This window comes from Myxine glutinosa, chromosome 5 (assembly GCF_964187855.1).
Source record: "Myxine glutinosa chromosome 5, kmMyxGlut1.1, whole genome shotgun sequence".
Taxonomy (NCBI): Eukaryota; Metazoa; Chordata; class Myxini; order Myxiniformes; family Myxinidae; genus Myxine; species Myxine glutinosa.
The window spans coordinates 137327833-137350232 of NC_136265.1; the positions used below are offsets into that span (position 1 = coordinate 137327833).

At 43.2% G+C, this 22400-nt stretch overlaps 1 protein-coding gene across 1 annotated transcript; it reads right to left on the reverse strand.

The window, feature by feature from the left end:
- Positions 1-10023: 10023 nt before the first annotated feature.
- Positions 10024-22034, reverse strand: LOC137427003 (microtubule nucleation factor SSNA1). The gene is made up of 4 exons (XM_078778775.1): positions 21788-22034; positions 15205-15404; positions 12112-12732; positions 10024-10706 (listed from the first exon to the last, which is right to left on the reverse strand). Exons 1-3 carry the CDS (start codon positions 21837-21839, stop codon positions 12619-12621), a joined length of 366 nt encoding a protein of 121 aa, XP_078634901.1. The 5' UTR covers positions 21840-22034; the 3' UTR covers positions 10024-10706; positions 12112-12618.
- Positions 22035-22400: the final 366 nt, after the last annotated feature.

A 22400-nucleotide genomic window follows, 5' to 3' on the forward strand; every position in this document is an offset into this window, starting at 1 on the left:
TTCTCAGCTATGTTGGGAACAAGTCAAGTCTTATCATGTTCCTGGTCGAAGAGTGGAAGAAACCAGAGTACATCAGATGCCTACAGGGAAAGGTTCTCTTTGTAACATGCGATGACAAGTGTTATCAGATCACATCTGATGCTAGCCAAGAAGTAGTGGCCTTGGAAAGCACACACGAGGAAGCAGATGGTCGTCTGTTCTTGCATGCTGCCCATGCTGCCGCACATGGATACCAGTCTGTGCTTATTAGCTCAGATGACACCGACGTACTTGTCATTGGCTTGGCATTTCATACCAAGATTCATGCCAAGTTGTTTCAGAAATGTGGCACCAAAGCAAGGGCTAAAATCCTAGACATAGGGAAAATAGGAAAGTCAGTCGGCACAAATGTATGTCAGGCCCTAATTGGAATGCATGCCTATACCGGATGCGACACAGTCAGCACGTTCGCTGGACGAGGAAAACTGACTGCACTAAAACTCATCAGAACCAACAAAGATGTGCAGGATGCATGTACACAGCTGGGAGAGGACTGGGACGTCAGTGAGGAACTGATGGATAAATTGGAGAACTTCACTTGTCTCATGTACGCACCGAAGTCGGGGACAGTGAAGGTGAATGACTTGAGATATCACCTGTTCTGTGCCAAGAGGGGAGAGATCGACAGTCACCAGCTACCTCCGTGCAAAGACTGCTTAACCAAACATGCACAGCGAGCCAACTATCAAGCCGCTATTTGGAAGAGGAGTCTCAAGATGGATCCAGCAGTACCGAGTCCAATCGGGAAAGGATGGCACTGGGATACCCAGGATGGTCGCGTGCAGCTGGCAGTCGACTGGATGCAAGGACAGCCCGCACCACAGGCGGTTCTGGATTTACTGGCATGCACCTGTTCGAAAAGATGCACACTACCCATGTGTGTCTGCATGGCCAGTGGTTTGAAGTGCACAGACATGTGCAAACTCACCACATGTGACAACCAGAGAGTGTATGGTGAGAGTGATGACAGTTCGGCAGAAGACGATGAAGAAGACGACGACGATGACGAGGATAACTTCTGAATTGTAGAACTGTATGGAGAAAGATCATGTACATATGTGTAACAAATATGGTGTACGCTGAATTGATAACTCGTGTACTTTATGGTATGATGTCTATAAATATATGTTGCTTAAATAGAAAGTACATTGTTTTCCTTTGGTTTACTTTATGTATAGCTGGTAATATAAGAGAACCATACAACACTACAAGACTAAAAACGTTTGCATGAATATGATGTAAATTATCTCGCCAAGTTAGGGTACATCAGGATACATACATATACATGGAGTAGGTTAATCATCACATGCATCATACGTCTGTGGTATATTCAAGAACACCACATACAGTTTGGTCATAATGCCTTCATATTTTTAGAATTAGACATTTCTGACACCAATTTCAGTACTTTTTGGCCTATATATGGCTGCCATCCCAATATTATATATACTATTTTTAGACCAATAATGGTATACAAACTATATACATGCTGTCGGTCAAAAATCGTAAAATGTAAATCAATATATCATAAGAGCGGAAAGATATACATTTATGGATTTTAGGTCATGGTTACAGCAACTACTGTATATTGGATTTTCTCATCTTTATCAAGGTGTATGAGATTTAAGGCCCAAATTTGACTTTAATCATACTGTGTGTTTCTCAAATTCAAAAATTCATTTAATATCCGCCAAACTGAATTTTTGCCTAATTTTGTTTTCATTGGGGATTTTGTGATAAATTTTTGAGGGTTGGCGGAAATAATTCTGTTTTAATGATCATAAAGAGGTTACTATATATCACACAGGCACTTTCTATACATCATGTGAAAGATAATTAAATTACCTTTCACCTGGTATACAACACTAACTGATACATATAGGAGATATTATTTGAAAGCCCCAAAACGAACCCTACCCCCTAAATCTTTGGCGGAAAAATTACCGAAAGCGTTATTGGGGTGGTCTGACAAATGTGATGATAACACAGATACGGCTAAGAGTTTCACACTGCTATCACATTTTTTTCAGCACTAGGGTCCCTGGCCTTGCCAAAAATAACTGTTAGCCATCCTCCCTCTGATTGAGCATAATGTCGAAAATTTGAGGGTCTGGCTCATAGCCTACAAACAGAATCCTCTCCCTGCCAAGGCTGGCGTGCCCCAAGTCAATGTTTTGGGCCCAGTCCTATTCCTAATATTAATTAACAATCTCTCTGACTGAGTCACTGGAAAATCCTCTTTATCTCTTTGCTGATGACATCATCCTCTGCTGTGATCATCATCACCATGAGGATGACATCATCATCCTCATTCTTCAGACAGGCAAGCAGCATCCTCATCTCTTCTCTCTCTGCAGAACCACAAACTTATGAAACACTTGGAATACATCTTGCAATCCTGAAAAACGTCACACTCCTCTCTGCAAAAAGACCATCAGACGGTCCCCTTGAAGAGTATCAGCCACTCAAGCTTTTAGGCCTCACCATCAAACATCATCTTCCTTGGGCAAACTACAGTTCTAAGCTGGCGTCCACAACCAGTCTTCGACTGGGCATCCTCCGCCTTGCAAACTCTTTCTTTGGCACACCTGAACTTTTATCCCCCTACAACTTTTATCGTGTGGCTTTCATTCACAGGTTAACATAGTACTGCCCTCTGCCCTGGTCTGGCTCCCATGCCTCACACCTTGCTAAGCTTGTTGCAGCGGAAACAAAATCCTTCAACAGCAATGCAATCTCCCATGACGAAGCTGGGCCAATGCCCGCCACGTGCCTTGGTTTGGCCCCCTCTGCTTTTTCAGTGCTCTGACCCCCTTTCTCCCCCACAGGTTTCTGCAGGGCAAACACGGTCTGCGCATAACCTCTTTCTGGTGAAATTCCCAAAATCCAGAATCACTGCTCACCTCCACTCATTCGTACCTCTTTTTTCCCCCCCACCTGTGGAATCAACTTCCGCATTCTCTAAAATCTTTCTTCCCTCCAGTCCTTTGGGACAGCTGTTCACCACCATCTCAGATCCCCCCGCAGCCCCCATCCTAAACCATGATCTTTTTTGATAACCATGAGCCCTCCAGAAAGTTTCCAGTTTTCCAATCTCCCACCTCTTTCCAAGTTTCCAGTTTTACTTCCTGGGAGTTTGCTTTTGTATCCATCTTGTTCACCCCATTTCCTTCCCGGCCTCTCGTTCTTCCCCACACCCATTTATTTCTACAACTCTCCCTCCATTTTGTCTCCAACTCCTGTTATTGGTTTTTCCCCTCCTCTTTCTATTGTTACCTCGTGATCCATTCTATGTTATAGCTCATCCACAATCCTTGACATTGTATACCAAAAAAAGTAAAATAATTAATGTGAAAGTAATAAATTTTACGGTATATCCACTAAACGTCTCTCCAAAATATGGCAATCTTCAAGACAATAATGGTGCTCAACGATAGGACAGAAAGTTCGTCTCCGTTGGATGCAATCGAAGGCCAAATTCTAAATCGAAACTAAATCTTTTCAAGCAGTTTAAGAAACAAAAATGAGAAACAGCACCATCTGTGGGACAACAAAGATATTTCAGTGAAACTTTTTTTTTAAACATGGATATCGCCACAGACAAGGCATACAGCCAGCCACTCCAGGTAAGGGGCTAAGAGAAAGTAAGATAAAGATAAAGATAAATAGAAATAAAGATAAAAAGAAATAAAGATAAAAAGAAATAAAGATAAAAAGATAAAAAGAAATAAAGATAAAAAGAAATAAAGATAAAAAGATAAAAAGAAATAAAGATAAAAAGAAATAAAGATAAAAAGAAATAAAGATAAAAAGATAAAAAGAAATAAAGATAAAAAGATAAAAAGAAATAAAGATAAAACGATAAAAAGAAAAAAAGATAAAAAGAAATAAAGATAAAAAGATAAAAAGATAAAAAATAAATAAATAAATAATGAAATAAAGAAAATGAAATAAATAAATAAATAAATAAATAAAGATAAAAAGAAATAAAGAGAAAAAGATAAAGAGATAAAAAGAAATAAATGAAGAAATAAATAAATAAATAAATAAAGATAAAAAGACAAAAAGATAAAAATAAATAAATAAATAAATAAATAAATAAAGAGAACTATATGGTATTCATGGAATACTTACCCTGCGCAGTCACATTGGTGCAAGCCAACTCTCGTTTTTGAAGGGTTTTATTGAGAATTCATACTGACAACAAACCAAAAACAACTGTAAATCATTTCGTTTTCAACAGATTTCTACAGTGTAAGAGTTATAACCATTTGTACAACAATCCATCTTAATCTGTGATCAACTTGATTTTCAAAAGTATTTCAACAATCAGTTATTCCATATAAAATAAACTAATTTCAAGGAACCTTTTTTTTCTTTTCTTTTTTATGTCGAAGGCTCCAGGCACAGACTGTCAAGTATGTCATCCTCATCGAGGCCAGGCCAAATAAAAGAGCTGCATTGATAGAAAAGTATAGAAGGAGAGAATAGTCTAAGAGTTTTTGAGAAATCAGAGAATCTGCTTTTTGAAAAGGGGAAGATCACAAGTGTTTGGAAAGACATGTGAAGGTAAAGAGTTCCAGAGTTTGGCAGTGGAGGGGAAGAAACAAACATCATAACGGCCCACCCTTGAGTTGCCAATGGCCACACAATGATCATGAGATGTAGTGGCGTGTCCAGTAAAAACCTTCTCACCTGGACAATATCGAGGATATACACCTGTCACCGATGTGTGACGGGATCTGATAGGGATTGCCACCAAACAACAACAATCCCGTGATGGTTGAGATTGAATCTCTGCTCACCAGAATGAAAGCTTGTTTTTTGAGGTCAATAGGTCAGAATATCAAAGGTCAAGGTCACATTAATCAATGCTCATCCGATTCACTTGGTATCTACATACCGTTATAGCGGGGGTACCCGGCGTTGCCCAGTGCTTTTATAATCCTGTTGGAATTTTGTTTTTTTCCTATTTTTGTGGGTGCCTAAAACACTTCCAGTCACTCACTAAGGAATAGCTTAGGGAACAAAGGCTACAAAGGACTACAGAGCGATTTAAAAAAAAATCAAACTTTTTAAATTTTTTTTTGTTTTTGCCCAAAACATTCCGCGGCACTCACTGATGAACATCTGAAAGTTTGACGAAGATCCGTTCAGCCATCTCTGAGAAAAATGTCAACACACAGACTAATGGCTCTCAAAGTATAGATATAGAACCAAAACACATGGGTGGATGGTGAACCCTCATCGAGGTGAGGTCTTCGTCGACCCATATGAGTACGTCAATGAATTGCGTACTGTTTGAATGTGAGTCGAACCGAACCGTGAGTACATCTATCAATTACTTATTATTGGACCTTGACTATTGTACTCCACCTCTCGCTAGTCCATCTCCAGGCACTGCATGACGTCATCGCCGGGCGCCGAATGGGGCCCGGCGATGACACATGCTGAAAGGTGTTACGTGCTCCTCCCCGACCCCCTGGTCACGGTGTACCTCCGAACCCCGAGAGGAGCCACGGCAGAAAAATATGTTATCCTGTGTCCAAAAAGCAATGGTGAAACCACACCAATTGCAAATAAATATTGTATTAAAAATCACACAAAAATCACAGTACAACAATAATAGGAATCAAGAGTACAAGCAATATCTCCTATGATGGTACCATCAGCTAACATGCATAAGGTAACTCACTGCTCCAAGTGAGTGGCAACGAACCTTCCCCAATGTCTCTATATTCCGTCTCTGAGCTTAGAGTGGATCCCCTCCAGTGATAAACGGAACGATGTCGAATCGAAACCAGAATCTCGTTCAGAGGGCAAGCCCAGACACGCCGCCCAAAACGGCACAAAGGTGCACGCGGCCCAAAGCGGAGAAAAGAAGGTCACGTGGTTACAGCAGCACAAAGGCGCACTCGCAGCGATGGGGAAATCCAAAGGCACCTTCCAGGTATGAACTTTCACTGTTCACGGTCGGCGAGCCGCAAAGTAATCGTCAAAAGCCTCGGTGCCCACACACACCACAGATACGTCTGAAAGCGGTGGAAACGGTTGACGAAGCAAGGAAAGTTTGCTCGACGCGCGAAGCGCACGAGTCAAAATGGCCAACGGATCGTGGTTCTCGAGTCGTCACGACCTAGCGATGATTCTTCGGAATCTAACGCCAAACCTGACACGCAGGATGATCCGTCACCGCGATACCAACTTTATCGCAGGAATTGCTTTTTCCCAGGAACCCCAAAGTATGTGACTCTTGCTCGACAACGTTCGTTCAGACCGCAAAGCAACCAGCTTCTTCCCCGACTCTTTCGCTCCGCCTCTTCCTCTCTTCTCCTTGTCTTCCGGTTCGGTTTCCTGTATCATTTTAAGTTAACCTTTTTAACTTTTAATAACTGTTCATAAACAATAAACCTTTGGAAGACAATAATAGTACTTTAGAATCAGACATCTTTCAAGTGGAGGAAAACCACAACAGCGGAAGTGACGAATCCGTAACAAAGAGCATAGGCCTACTCAACAATTTTCACTCTGCTTGTTGTCTTTCTTATTTGTTGATTTGTCTGGGCGATATCTCAGCAATCCTTGAGCTGCAAAGCTGCAATTTAGGCCCAATAGAGAACAAGTACTTTTGCAAAAACGGTATTTTAAATTTATTTATAATTTATTGATCATTTACTTAATTATTATGGATTTATTATCAATGCCTTATATATTTTCTCTCATCTCGTCAATATCACAGGCACCTTTTGAGCTAGGAAGCTGATATTTGGACATGAAATGACCAATTGATTTGGCCGTAAAGAGCATTTATAATTTATTGATCAATGAATTAATTTTTCAATTACTTAATTTTCAAAAAGTTAGATTCGAATGAAACAGTGGTGGTTTAGGTATGCTATTAGCCAATTGATTAAGAAATTAATTATTTTACGAGTATTATTTATTTATTTTAATTACGCAATTAATCAATCAAGTTTTTGTACACCGCTTCCCGCACACTGGAGGATATGTTTGTTATTTATTTATTTGGTATGGGGCGGTTTTAATTTTAAAATAAACCCCCTTTATACTTTGAATGCAACTCTACTTGTTAGTCTATTAATTGTGGTCTATTAAACATACCTTTTATACATGTAGAACTTCAGAGAACTTACACCTTTAAGACCCTTTATACCCCACTTGGACCCCCTTAAACTACTGAAGACTTTTACATCCTTTTAGACAACTTAGACCTCTTGACCCTTAGACCTGTAACAATGTGTTTAATGTTAAAACATACCCTTTGGACCCCTTAGATCCATTGGCCTTATGGACCACTTATACCTTTAAGACTGCCACGACCCTTTATAACCCTATAGACCCATAATACCCTTTAGAACCCAAAGATGTTTTACAACCTATCGACCCCACTAGAACTGTAACTACTGCTGGAAAATACCCTTTAGACCATTTTAAACCCCTTGGACTTTTTCAGACCCTTTAGACCACTGAAGACATTTACATCCTTTAGACACCTTGGCCCTTACACATGTCGACACATTAGACCCTAACTATTATTGGAAAAATACACTTTAGATCTTTAGATGCCTTAAGACCCTTATATACCCCTTAAAACCTCTACAGCACTTTAGATACACACCACACAAACATCTGTAGAGTCTTCTTGCAATATACACACAATACATTTTTCAGGAACTAACGCACTATCTCCATGACCCGAAGACTGGGTGCTGTACAAAGGTGGAACACAATTTGCATATTGGGTCACTGAATCGGTTCACCAATGAAAACCTGGAAGCATGTTGATTTGGATTTCACAAGTATAATGCGAGGACATCTTTCTTGTTTGTCTGTTAATCTGTGAGCAGGATATCTCAAAAAGTTGTGGATTGATTGGCACTAAACCTGGTGGACCGGTGGGGTGTGTGAAAAGGATGAATCGATTCGATTTTTGTGGAGATCTGGATCGAGACACTAGAATTTATTTATTGTTTTCAGTGATTTTTCACCATTGAGAAATGGGGCCAAAAACGATATGCAGCACGGTATTTCAAAACATTGACGGATTGTGACAAAATTTGGTGGAAGAGTTGTGTAGGTTACAAAAACAAGCCCATTCGATTTTGGTTCAGGTCCGGATGCAGATCCGGCCTGTCAGTGGATGCCAAACCTACACCTTCCAGCCTGGCGGATGTAGTATACGCCCTCCCTTGTGCAGTTTTACTTTATATCGTTTACGTGGGAAACTATTTTATCACCCAAATCGTATTCTGGAAATTGTCGCTCGAGAGGTTGTGTTGGTACCCCACAGCCAAGGAAATGTAGATTTGAAAGGAAAAAAAACCCCTACAACTTCATTTTGTGCATTAATGATCTAAATCAGATGAGTTTTACATTACCAAGAAATACCAGAACCACAATGATGAACATCACAACACTTTTAAGTTTCTTGTTGTTGTTCTAACCCAGAAACGAAATTTGGACTGAAATATGAAGAGCTAATTAATGACCACCAGTCTAGAAGATCGGCTTTTAAAGCCCTTTGTGTCACAGATTGCTTTGCCATCGGACACCCTCGTATGTCTTGAAATATTAGGAATTTTAAAGTCAAATGAGACTCCAAAAAACCTCAAAAATATACAAATAGGAGGACCCAGTTGGAGAATAAATATGGGATTCTACTCTAGTTAGCTCACCTGGAACGAAGTTCAGGAGAGTTTATGCGATGGAGTGTCGTCTGTCTGTCTGTAAACACTTAAACTTCTTCTCCGAAACCGCTGATGGGATTGCAACCAAATTTTGCACAAATTATGTTTGTTGTGTTGTGACTAAAGTTTGTTCACGGCATTAAAAAAGATCGGGGTCTAAAGGGGTTTACCGGGGGTCAAAGTGGATCCAGGTATGACCCTCCAAAATAGCAATTTGCTTTTTCCTCTGAAACTACACAAACTATTTCGATGAAACTTGACCACAACCTTCACCACCCGTGAAGTACCAAAGTTTGTTCAGGGCATTAAAAAAATCTGCCCCTTTGGCGGTCTACAGGGGGTGGGAGGAGGGGGGTTACCCCCCAAAATAAGTATTTGCTTTTTTCTCAGAAACTACACACTCAATTTCGATGTCTTCAGCTCCAAAATAGGTATTTTTTTGTTTGTTCGTCTTAGGGTTATGTTAGTATGTTTCTACTTCCTGCCCGGTCTTCTCGCAACCATGGAAATTGGGTTAAAATACCTTTAGTCAGTGCAGTATGCTGTTTATTTTACCAGTGAGCGCCAGGGGTATTGCCGCTATGCTTTTGTAATCGCGTTGTGCAGCATTATTCTCATTACCAAAGGTAATCAGAAATCACCTACGGTGATTTGGCAAATCCAGAGCTGGTTATAAAATTTATGATGAAGCTCGACTGTTCTGTGAACAGACCACAAAACGTTGAATGGGCTAAATCAGGCGACACGTTTCGAACTTGTGATGTAATATGTAGAAGAAGATTCGGTTGTGGGTTGATACTTGAGGAAGGAGGGGGAGTTTGCTTCATTTCTGTATTCTATGAGCGGACACTTGAGTAATTGTATGATGCGGAATGTTGATGGTCACTTGCTTGCTTATAGATGAGTTGGGAATGCTATTTCGTCTTCTTTGTCGATCGAATGTTATTCATTTATTTTGTGTTATAGCGTATTTGGAGATATAATTCAATAAAGCCTCATATCTGGAAACGAGGTCTCGACTTCATTTCATAACAGAACTTTAAGTAAACAATCTTCAAACAAAATTACCTTTTGTGGTCTTGTGGGGTCAGCGAGACCAAAAATAATTTAAAAAGCATGCACTGCATAATACACAAGTGATTGCAAACACGAGGAAGAGGCCACGCGGCCCGTCAAGCCCGTGCCATCTCCATATTGACCTCACAAGATAGACAGATGCACACGAAATAATTTCTAAATCTTCATGTTCTGGAAAGATAAAGCAAGACATCTCAAATCAATTGAGAAAAAAAGAATTATATTTAGGAGGAAGGATTGACATGTAACAGAAGGAAGACATCTCCTATGGAAATTCAAAAAATTTTAAACATATTTTCAAAAGGTGAGAAATGGAATGACTTGGTAAAACAGATACTGTACATTTAATGTGTTGAAGCATCACTTTCTCACCGGTTCACCATTATTACAACGTATATGCGACCGTTGTGTGATCATGTGCACACTACGGCCTGACACCCTCAATAGCCCAACGGTGATTGGCCCAATTAGAATCACGTGCGAATGATCCCTGCTAATCTTATGGGTCTTCACTACCTGAATGACAAGATGGCAATCCCATGCTAAAAATTAACAATTGAAATAACAGAAGGAACACTCACCAACTGTTATTTCCGGAGCTGTACTATCTCTCTCTCTCCACACTCAACACAACTCCCAGAACTCGGCAGAGGCAAGAGGCAAAAACCAACTACTACAGTAGCTTTCCACTCCTTCCCGGGAGATTTCAACATATTTGTACAGTGGTTATGCTTGGAAAATAGATGGCCCATTGAATTCAAATATCATCTTTAGTTTTTTGATGACGAAAGCAGTACAGACATCCACTCAGAAGAAGAAAAGAAGAACCACCCTTCGAGGCCATTTTTCCCTGCAGGGCAGGGATTGGCCTTTTTTGGGCACCTTTTTGTATACAAGATCGAGGCTCGTGAAAGAGCTAACATTAATCACACAAAAAGTCAAACCAACCCATAAAACACAAAAAAAGGAGCGGTAGACAAGATGGGGAGAGAGGGGGAAGGACACAAACTTTGAGAGCAGGGACATCGAGAGAAATGTGGGAGGGAGAGGGCTTGGGGGAAGGTGGGAGAGGTATAAGACATTTGAACACTGCAAGGACTTCCAGGAAAGAAGTTGGAATTTCAAAAAAGTGTATCTGGAGTGAATTAGCGAGTGTAGAAAAGATCAAGGTTTTGGATGGGGGAAGATAAGAGATGGTGGTGAACAACTGTTTTAAAGACCTGGAGGGAGGAGTGGGATTGAAGGGAGTGGGGGAGTTTGTTCCAGAGGCGGGAGAAAAGGGGAATGAAAGAGTGAAGGTGAGCAGAGAGCCTAGATTTTGGCAGTTTAACCATAAGAGGTTTGATGGCGGATCTTGTGCGACCTGTAGGAATATTAGGGGGACAGAGCACAGAGAGAGCTGGGGGAGCAAGGCCAGAGAGGAGTCGGTAGAAGACAGAAAGACCACCAACCTGCCTGCGGTGAGTGAGTGAAAGGCCCTTGGAGTTAGCTTCATCGCAGGAGATTCCAATGATTCTGAAAGCTTTGGTTTCAACAGCGTGAAACCGAGCCAGGTGTGAGGCAGGGGCACCGGCCCAGAGGGGGGAACAGTATTCCATTGAGCTGCGGATGAAAGCCTTGTATGTGGTGAGGAGCTGAGGTGTGCCAAGGAAGGACTTCGCACGATGGAGGATGCCCAGTCGGCGACTGGCTTTGGAGGCCAGCTTGGAAATGTGGTTTTCCCAAGAAAGGGCATGGCAGATAGTGAGACCCAAAAGCTTGAGTGACAGAACTTCTTGGAGAGGCTGTTGAGAAAGTAGATGGGAGGTTTTTCCAGTCGATCTTTTCGGAGAGACATAGTAAGAGTGTGAGATTTGTCAGGATTGAAAGACATGTTCCACTTGTTTGACCAGTCTGTGATTTTGTCCAGGTCTGCAGAGAGTGAGGAGGCTGCAGACTACCGATCTGATGGATGAGGAATGGAGCGGCAGATGGTGGAGTCATCAGCAAAGAGATGGAGAGGATTTTGCAGAGAGTCGGAGAGATCATTGATGAAGACCAGAAACAGCACAGGGCCCAGAACACTACCTTGGGGAACTCCAGGCAGAACAGGAAGGGGAGATGAGAGAAATCCTTTTAGGGCCACACGTTACCGACGACCAGAGAGGAAGTCCGCAAGCCATGAGTGGAGATTTCCATGGATGACATAGGAGGAGAGTTTGGTGAGCCGAGCTGGGTGCCAGACCGTATCGAAGGCACGTGATATGTCAAGGGAGACAGCTTTGATTTCCTGTTTGGCATTGAGGACGTCCCCTTTTTGAAGCAATGTTTTACGGCAAAATGGCCTTCCTGCCGCCAACCCTGTTACTTACCTCTTGCGACACACAAGGAATTACCAGTGAACTGGTACTCAATTTGCCGACCTCGGAAGGATGACAGGCTGAGTCAACCACCCTGGCGTTAATTCAGAAATCGACCGGTATTCAAACCCAACATCCTAGGATCCCGAGCTGGCACCCGAACCGCTAAGCCAACACCAGGTTGATAAAGCATTTAAAGGAACATCCACTCAGAATGGAAGACAAATTTACTGCTCATAAATTTTAGAGAAGTTTTGTAGTCTCTTTTTTTAACAACATTGGTCTTGGTAAGCAGCTGATCAGTGAATTAAAGATGCACTTCAGTACTCCATGGAATTATATAAAACAAGAAATTTTATTTCATTTGCAAAAAAGGACAGGAAACAGAGACAACACATGTGAGACTCGACTCGGACAGGTTTTAAGTCACAAATTGTGGGATAAGTGAAATAAATCTACGTGTCAGAGACAAAATGTTGAGGATGAAGGTCTTGTTCATTTTCCACGGCCATTGCTGCCCTCCCCGTCTCCTGAACCACTGAAAGTAAAGCTTGAGAACTCTCCAGGATCTGGAAGAGAGACATTTGGGTGGCCGGTAAAGAACCCTTCGAGATTATCAAAAAACACAACACTGAAAGGGAAGTGTACGAGTCGGCATTTTAAACTTACATCCATGTGTAATTTTAAACTCCCCCTAAGCCCTCTCCCTCCCACAGATCTCCCGATGTCCCTGCTCTCCATCTTGTTCTCCTGCTCCCTTTATCATATTGATACGGTTTTGAGATTTGTACATATGACATCATTAAAGGCTAAAGGTTTGCCCCCCATAGTTAGTCCACGAGCAACACGTAGGCCCACTTAGAGTATTAGTTATGTCATAGTATGTGTAAGAGTAGGCCATTTCCCTAGTAATATCTGCGTTGTGTAAAGCCATGAGTATAGGTCCTTTCATTTTTGCACCACCCTCCCAATTCCATCTATGGGCATAATCGATCCCGCGCCCCATTTGACCTGATCCCTCAATTCTGTTATGCTTTGGGCTACCCGCAGCAGTTGTTACGCTTTGGCTGCCAGCAGCATTCGCTGCCCTTTGTTCGCTCGAACTAGTCAAGTAACACGAGGTAGGCCTAAGATGGAGGAGCGCGGGGTCGGGGTGTGGCGGCGCAAGGGAGCACGTCAGAGGCGATGACGGTAAGGGCCACCAGCCAACCAGGGCTCTGAAGGCATGGCGTGATAGGGCGTGGTAAGGGCGCGTCTAGCAAATGCTAGAATGTTCGTGGGCGTGGATATAAAAGCCTTCGCACAAAGCCCTTAAACAGGTCTGGAAGGAATTGCGCTGTATCGAGAGAACTTACCAAGAGGACTGAAGCGGAGGGCTTATGCAAGAGACTTACCAGCAGAAGCGCATTGAGAGCACTTCATTGTGTGAACACTTCGGGGCTTAGCGCTGTATTGAACTATTACGTACGCAGCCACGCAAGTGAACGCGGCAATAGCCGCCAGTGTAACCGCCAGAGCCCAGACCCTACCGTTCGCCCCATAATTATCCCGTGCGCGCCAACGACACGCGGAGAGCTCCTGCCGTCTGTATTCATCTACTTCGCGGTGCGAGCTGGGGACCGGAGAGAGCTGCCCGGACGCCATCCCTGGACGTGCTGACCCTCATCTGCAATCCCTGTGTGAGTGTCTGTGTGTGAGACGGGCCCGTTTGTCTGGGGTATTAAGTATAAGACTGCTTAAGGACTGCACTGTGTCTTCTTCTTCTCATCATTGTACATAGTGTGAATAAATCTTGTTATTCCTCTTCTTCCAATTTGACCGCTTCTGTGATTTCCATCATTGGGTAAGCGTGGCACGAATAAGAACCGCTTGGATCGGGGTCTAGTAATTGCTAACGGCTCGGATCACGGGTTCGCTACCGCTCGGCGTATCCACCAACACCCGTGATTCGTGCGGGGCTTATTTCCTCGTTTCTGGACAGCGCGAGTAATTAGATAATAGCGAATTTTTAGTCCTAAAACCCTATTTCGCGCTGTCCGGGAAGGACGTCATAGGTCCCGGGTCCCGTTGGTCAGTCAAAGACATGGGGACTAAACCCCCCTTGGCAAGGGGAAAAGGCCGGCGCTGAGATCCGCAACAATATGTTTTATGTTCCAAAACCCCATCCAAAACCTTGATCTCTTCTACCCCCCATTAATTCACCCCAGATCCACTTTTTTTTGAAATCCCGACACCTTTCTTTCCTGGAAGTTCTGGCAGTGTCCATGTGTTTTATATTTTTTCCAACCCCCCACTCCCACCCCACCCGCCTCCTCCTCCCAAGCCCTCTCCCTCCCATGGATCTTCTGTTGTCCGTGTTCTCTGCTGTTGTACTTGTGTGCTTCTCTCTCTCTCCCCATCTTGTCTCCCGCTCCCTTTATTGTGTTTTGTTTGTCAGTTTGAGGTTTTTGTGATCAATGTTAGCTCTTACACGAGCCTCAACCGTGTATCCCAAAAAAAAAAGAAGAAAAAAAAAAGAAGAAGACATACTGCCACCATCGACTGGTTCCAGAAGGTTTATTTTTATTTAAATATCTTTGGTAATTGTTTTTATTATTTTATACGCAAGTGTAAATATCAAAATCGCAATGCCCTCCCTATTCATAGGCGTCATGGGCCTTGAGAAGGTGATAGTACGTATTGGCCTCAGGCTTCAGGCCCTAGGCTTCAGGTGTCTGACCATGGCCAAGTGCAATTGGAATTATCCGAGCTATATAACCATGACGTATTATATATGCACATACGCAGTACACGTTTTTGTTTCATGTACGTAACCTGGGTTAGTTAATTATTTTCGGAAGAGATTGAGGCAGCGGTCTGTTGGCTATACACTGCTAAAATAAAGTCGCTGGGAGTTTCCCACTTTCCCACTCTCCATTGCACGCTGGGACCAAGAGGTACTCGAACCAGGTAACAATAATAATAATAAATAATACGATTGACACACGCAAGTGTAACTACTGAAGTCAAAGCATTTTCATATAAAATACAAAGATCCAGACCTTGCTGTAAGCAGCCTGGGCTTGTGAGATGGCAGAATCGAGTTCACGCTGAGCAGAAAGCTTATGTGCTATCTGAGCGTCGAGACGAGATACGCGGTTTGTAAGGCTGGCCAGTTCAGAGGCAAGTCGTGTCCTCTCAGTCTGGTCACGAGAAAGCAGCTGGGCAATGCGACTGCGTCGAGTCTTCAGCTCCTCCAGCCCTAAAAGTGATGGCAAAACAGAAAGAGACAAAAAGGGAGGTGTTCCACAAATGGGGGAAATATAGAAAAGGAAACAAGTTGCACTCAAAGATGGATACTAAACTTTGTCAAGGCCCGTGCCCCTCATGTTCACATGAAGGGATAACGCACAAAACGCCAGCTTTACTTTTCTTTCCATGGAAGTTTGCACACCTTTGTCATTCTTTCGTTGACAAAACCTACTCTCGTGGGATAAAACTAGTCATTTTTACCCATTGCTTCGCTGACTGATTTAATCAAAAGACAACATGAACATCACAAACATTCTACTCTACAATTTGGTTTGAGCCCTTGTCATCCATTGAATTAACACCAGGTGGGCTGACAAAAAGTGTAACAGCTGACTGGTAATAGAGGCCATTGCATCAGCGGCACAGCTGCGCCACGAGAAAATTATGCAACCAGCAGCCGCAGAATCCATATGAACCACCACCAACTTTCATCTGCTTGGAAGTCGGATTACATCACCTTCGTCAACCATCGTTGAGGCTTATATATGGCGTGAGTAAAAAATCACTTCCGCTTCACTGCAAAGCTCCATGTTGGATGCTTGGGTTTGATCCTCTGCTCAAAATGAGTGAAATGAAACATTTTGAAAATGGCCAATTATTCTCACTCAGATTTCAACATCACCATATTATCAAGTTGTTGAAACTTTCTTTATAGAAGATGATTTGTTAGACCGGATACACCAGGGGCACTATACGATACACATTTACATGGAGACAATTTGAATCCTCCGCCCACCTTGACCTCCCTCCCCCAGATATGCTACCCAGACAGGAACCATACTTTGGGAACACTTAGACAACATGCAAAGTTCGGTTGGATTTGGTCCATTAGTTTTTGAAGCATATATAAACAAACAAATAAACAATCAAATATATTGTGATGGTTATGAAGCCCCCAGGGAATGAACATCCATGGCATGTAGAGCTCCCTAAAGTCAGTTATTCGTTAATTATTCAGAAATGATTTTTTAAATTAGTTTTAATAAGAATAAAAGTAAAATAAAAATTCATCCGTTATTCAGAAAACCTATCTCAGACAGACGGGCAACCCAAAAGCATAATGCCTCCGGTGACTTCAACGGCGAAGGCATAAAATTTTTTTATTTTAAATCTCTCGTATCCGTGTTCGGATCTTCACCAGAATCTCACCAATTAGTCCTTGTCGCACACTCAAACATGTCCACCAAGTTTTGTCTGAATCCGTCCATAACTTTTTGAGATATCTTGCACATCAAAGCAAACAGGGGTGAAAACACAACCTCCGTCCAGCGTCCACCTCGGGTGGCGGAGGTGAAAAGGAGAAATGACCCACTGCAGTGATGGGTGCATCCACATGCCCTTTTCACACAAGAATGGCAACACCTTGGGCTGACAATTGGCACATTTAAAGTCGTGCCTCAAGTTTCACGTAATAAGCAGATATTCAAGAAGAAGGGATGTTAAATAAATGCCTCTCACCTACAACAGTACAAACCCTGAGGCCTCCAGGATCAATATGTTCACTGACCAGGGTCCAGGAGCTCACATAGACCCGAAATATGATTGTGGTTATAACGGAGCTAGAGTGGCTCATCTCCTTCACATTCAATCATTCTTCATTAGATTACAGGACGTAATTCAGGAGTGTGATGGAATATTCACCAATTCGTTTAATCACCAAGAGACACTCAAGACAACACCAAACATTTTCCTGATGACATCAAATTTGAAAATACCCTTACCTTCTTCTCTAAATGCCACAATTATTCCCACGTTCTCATGGGGTTGGCTGGGGGAAGCTTAGCCCAAGTCTTTCACGAACCGGTTGGCCAGGCTTGACGTTCGACTAAGGTGAGAGCAGGAATTTGAAATTTGACCAGGGTGTCAGCGATAGCTCGCCTACTCTTCATGAAGAACACCGTGGGGTCTTTAGCGTCCACCAACTAATGCCGGCAGACAGAACACTCGTTTAATGTCTATCCAAGGTATGACACAAACATTGATGAATCACCTTACCTGTGAAACACCGGGATGACAGTTTATATCTGGGTCTGGACGAAGGTAGTTTTAAGGTAAAGTTGGGTTACCACATTTGATTTTCAGAAAGAGAGGACAAAAAAATAAAAATAAATAAAAGGGGTGAGGGGAGGGGGCGAGCGTATCTATTACAATATCTACCAACTCTTGTTGTATTAATGTGTTACATATACTATGTGTTACATATACATGTCGTCTACATTCAGATTACATAAATAAATAATAACAAGTGTTATGCCTCAAAATAAATGTTATAATTATTCAAATTTCATTGTTATCTCTTAACCGCTCTCACCGCTCTCACCAGCCATGGCTCTTCAGCAAAGGACTTCTGTGACTCACTGGGACTGACACAATCTGTCAATTTCCCGACCCGGATTTCAGTCAACGGAGCATCTTCTCTTCTGGACTTGGTTATGACTAACTTCCCTGAAAATGTCTGCTGCTCTTCTTCTGCTCCAATCGGCTCTTCTGATCATGTGCTTGTTAAAGTGGACATCTCTCTGACCATTCTCAGAGAGCCTCCTCAGCGTCGACGAGTCTGGCATTTCACTCAGGCCAACTGGCACGGTCTTCAAGCAGCCATCAATCATCTGGACTGGTCTCCCATCTCTACTGCCTCTGACATAAATTATTCCTGGGAATTCTTCTAAAGCAAACTGCTCTCTCTCATGCACAGATTTATCCCATCTCGTCTTCTGTTGTCTTACCCTTCCTCCCGTCCATGGTACACGGAATCTTGTGGTGAGGCTATTGCCCAGAAGCAACTTGCTTTCGTCTCCTGGAAAGCAAATCCAACGGAAGGAAATCTCATTTCCTTTCACAAAGCCCAAAACAAGTGTGTGTCCACCCTCAGGAGAGCCAGGAAACAATATCTCTCCGTTCTCAGGACCGAACTCTCTTATCTGTCTCCCTCTTCCAAATCCTGGTGGCATCTGGTCAAATCTGTTTCTGGTGTTTGTTCCCCCTCCATCCCCTCCCTCACCTCAAATGGCCACACGACTGACTCCGCGTGTGAAAAAGCTGAATGCCTCAACTCTGTGTTTGCCTCTAAATCTTCTGTCCCAAACCCATCCCCCTCTGTACCCACCGTACCCAGTCGTACCCAGCTGCTCCTGGACTCTGTGTCCTTTCCTCCTGACAAGGTGGAAAAGTTTCTGTCAACCCTCGACTCGGATTCTGCAACTGGACCTGACGGCATCAGCCCACGGGTCCTAAAATCCTGTTCTTCCGCTCTTTCACTCCCTCTCTCTGTTCTCTTCACCCTCTCTTTTGCTCAAGGTCATCTTCCATCTGCTTGGAAATCTGCCAACATCACCGCTTTGCACAAAAAAGGTGCAAAAACAGATCCCAGCAACTACAGACCAATCAGCCTTCTCCCAATTATCAGCAAAGTCATGGAATCCATCATTGCTTCAGATGTGAAATCTTTCCTCTTCTCCAATGGCTTGATCTCTGATCATCAATTTGGTTTCAGACCTGGACACTCTACTCTGGACATGCTGCTTCTGCTTTCTCAACAATGGATGGAGGTCCTCAATGCCAAACAGGAAATTAGAGCAGTCTCCCTTGACATATCACGTGCCTTCGATACGGTCTGGCACCCCGCTCTGCTCACCAAACTCTCCTCTTTTGGTATCAATGGAAATCTCCACGCATGGCTGGCGGACTTCCTCTCTAGTCGTAGTCAACGTGTGGCCCTGAATGGGTTTCTCTAATCTCCTCTTCCTGTTCAGGCTGGAGCTCCACAAGGCAGTGTTCTGGGCCCTGTGCTTTTTCTGGTCTTCATCAATGATCTCTCTGACTCTCTTGAAAATCCTCTGTATCTCTTTGCTGATGACTACTCTCTGTCGCTCCATTCTTCATCCCTCAGGTCGGCAGTCTGCTGCCTCCTCACTCTCTGCAGACCTGGACAAAATCACAGACTGGGCAAACAAGTGGAACATGTCTTTCAATCCTGACAAATCTCACACTCTTACGATGTCTCTCCGAAAAGACCGACTGGACAACCCTCCCATCCACTTTCTGAATAATCCTCTCCAAGAAGTTCTGTCACTCAAGCTTTTGGGTCTCACTATCTGCCATGATCTTTCCTGGGAAAACCACATTTCAAATCTGGCCTCCAAAGCCAGTCGCCGACTGGGCATCCTCCGTCGTGCAAAGTCCTTCCTTGGCACACCTGAGCTCCTCACCACATACAAGGCTTTCATCCGCAGCTCAATGGAATACTGCTCTCCCCTCTGGGCTGGTGCTCCTGCCTCACACCTAGCTCGTCTTCACGCTGTTGAAACCAAAGCATTCAGAATCATTGGAATCTCCCGCGATGAAGCTAACTCCAAGGGCCTCTCACTCACTCACCGCAGGCAGGTTGGTGGTCTTTCCATCTTCTACCGACTCCTCTCTGGCCTTGCCCCCCCAGCTCTCTCTGGGCTCTGTCCCGCAAATATTCCTACAGGTCGCACAAGATCTGCCTGCAACCCTCTTATGGTCAAACTGCCAAAATCAAGACTCTCTGCTCACCTTCACTCCTTCATTCCTCTCTTCTCCCACCTCTGGAACAAACTCCCTCACTCTCTTCAATCCCACTCCACCCTCCAGGTCTTTAAAACTGCTGTTCACCACCATCTCTTATCTTCCCCCATCCAAAACCTTGATCTTTTCTACCCCCGCTAATTTCACCCCAATTCCACTTTTTTGAAATACCAACTTCTGTCCTGGAAGTCCTTGGTGTCCTTGTGTTTTATACTTCTCCCTCCACCCCCCCCCCCCTTCCCACGCCTCCTTCCCCCAAGCCCTCTCCCTTCCACACATCTCCCTGCTCTCAAATGTTGTGTTTGTGTGCTTCCCCTTCTCTCCCCATCTTGTTTTCCGCTCCCTCTTTTTGTGTGTTTTGTTTGTCTGGTTGATTTGTTTGTGAAGTAAATGTTAGCTCTTTCACGAGCCTCGATTCAGTATACAAAACAAAACAAAACAAACAAAAAAAAACACAAAGTGAGTCTTTTCCTTTCACCAGTTCTTCAATTTTGAGAATGAGGATGATGAGGTCTCTCCTCAAACTGCTTTCTTGTCCTTGTCCGAGTCCACATGAGATTGTAAATGAATCGCACATTTGTCACAGAGATGTGCGTACCAGGTCTACATACTGAGCACTCGGCTTCCCATTTTTCTCAACCACTTCGAAAACATGGGAATTTGGTCTTTATTTCTGTAACGAATTTACACTTTCGTTTTGCCATTGTGAAGAAGAAAAATCAAACAATTGTATACAGTACGCACTTAGAAAAAACACTGAACGAGCACACCACTGGACTCTCCCTCTCACTGCGAGGTTGGACAGGAAGTGTGTCAATGTTCGACCACGTCTATTACGCCATGACGGAGTAGTGCAGCTTTGTACCAAGCTGCCCTGGTCCAAACATCACATAACCGCATTTTATTACCATAAGAAAAAAAATTCAAAAAAATGGTTTAACCGTTTAAATAAGGTAAAAAAAAGTATCCCCAGTCTTAAAATTTATCTTTGAAAAAAATAATAATAATAATAATTACAAAACCCTGACGTTTGTAGATATTGAAAAAAATCGGGCCGGACAGACATTGAAGGACCAAAAAGGAGGACATGTCCGGGGAAACCCGGATGTATGGTATTGACTATTGGTAACCCTAGGTGAAGAATTATACAACACCTACCACATACCACACTATCCACACAATACTACCACATACTATCCCGCACTATGACTATCTACGAAGCAGCTTCAACATATTATCTCCGAACTTAGACGAGGATTGGGTACCCGAAGGGGAGGAAGATATCAAAAGGAGGTGTTGCCAACACCTCCTCAACACTGTTGGTACCATATGAGCGGTGTATATGCCATGCACAATTATCACAGCTGGTGTCAATCCCGTTTCTGCAATCTGTGTAGCAGTCTTTTAACGTAGTTGAGTTACAGTATAACGACCCAATTAAAGTGCGTCCTGTATGTATAAAAAAAATTTACTTGTAAATAATTAAAACAACGTACAACGAACGACGAGTTCCCTAACCCTAACAACCCTGGATATAATTAAAAGAACGTGTGAAGAAGAAAGCATAACATTAATAACGATGACGAGCGAATGATTTACAACGAACGAATGAATCATGATTTACAACGAGCGAATGATTTTCAACATCGCTCCAGTTGAGTGTTCCAAGACAATGAATGATTCAATGGAGTGAGAGAAGTTTCCGAGAGACGAAATGAGTGAGAAAGAGAGAAACCGAGGAGATGATAAAGAAATGGAGCTGAGCAAATGCCGCCATTCTCTCACCCAACGCGAGCTCGTTGTTGAACCGCTGAAGCTCTGCACCCTGACGCGCCATTGCCAAAGACTTTCATAAAAGGTCTGATACCTTACAGGCAGCACTTGGCGTTCAAATCGACCAGATCTTGAGCTATATGGTGCCCTCGGGGCAGCACAAACAATTGAGAAGTTTGATGAAGAGAGCGGGAGGTAATTTAGGCCAACTAAACTTGGGGTGTATTCCGTTAGCAAGCGGCTTGCTTACCACTTGCCTCCAACAGAACGGATCGCTTGGGGCCGCTTAACAACATGGCCGCCTCCAATTTTATTATAATATAGAGCAGACGCTTGCTTACCACTTGCCTCCAACAGAACGGATCGCTTGGGACCGCTTAACAACATGGCCGCCTCCAATTTTATTATAATATAGAGCAGACGCATATGGTTATGTATGTTTATCTGCGACCAAAAAGGCTTCTTCTTCTTCAAATATAATGAACACCCAAAATACAGTCCCTGAACTCTTAATTACGTTTAGACTGCTGAGACCCCTCAGACCTTTGACGACCCTTTAAGTCCCCAACACCCTTAACACCACCAAGACCCCTCAAGACCCAAAATATCCCGAAGACCCAAAACA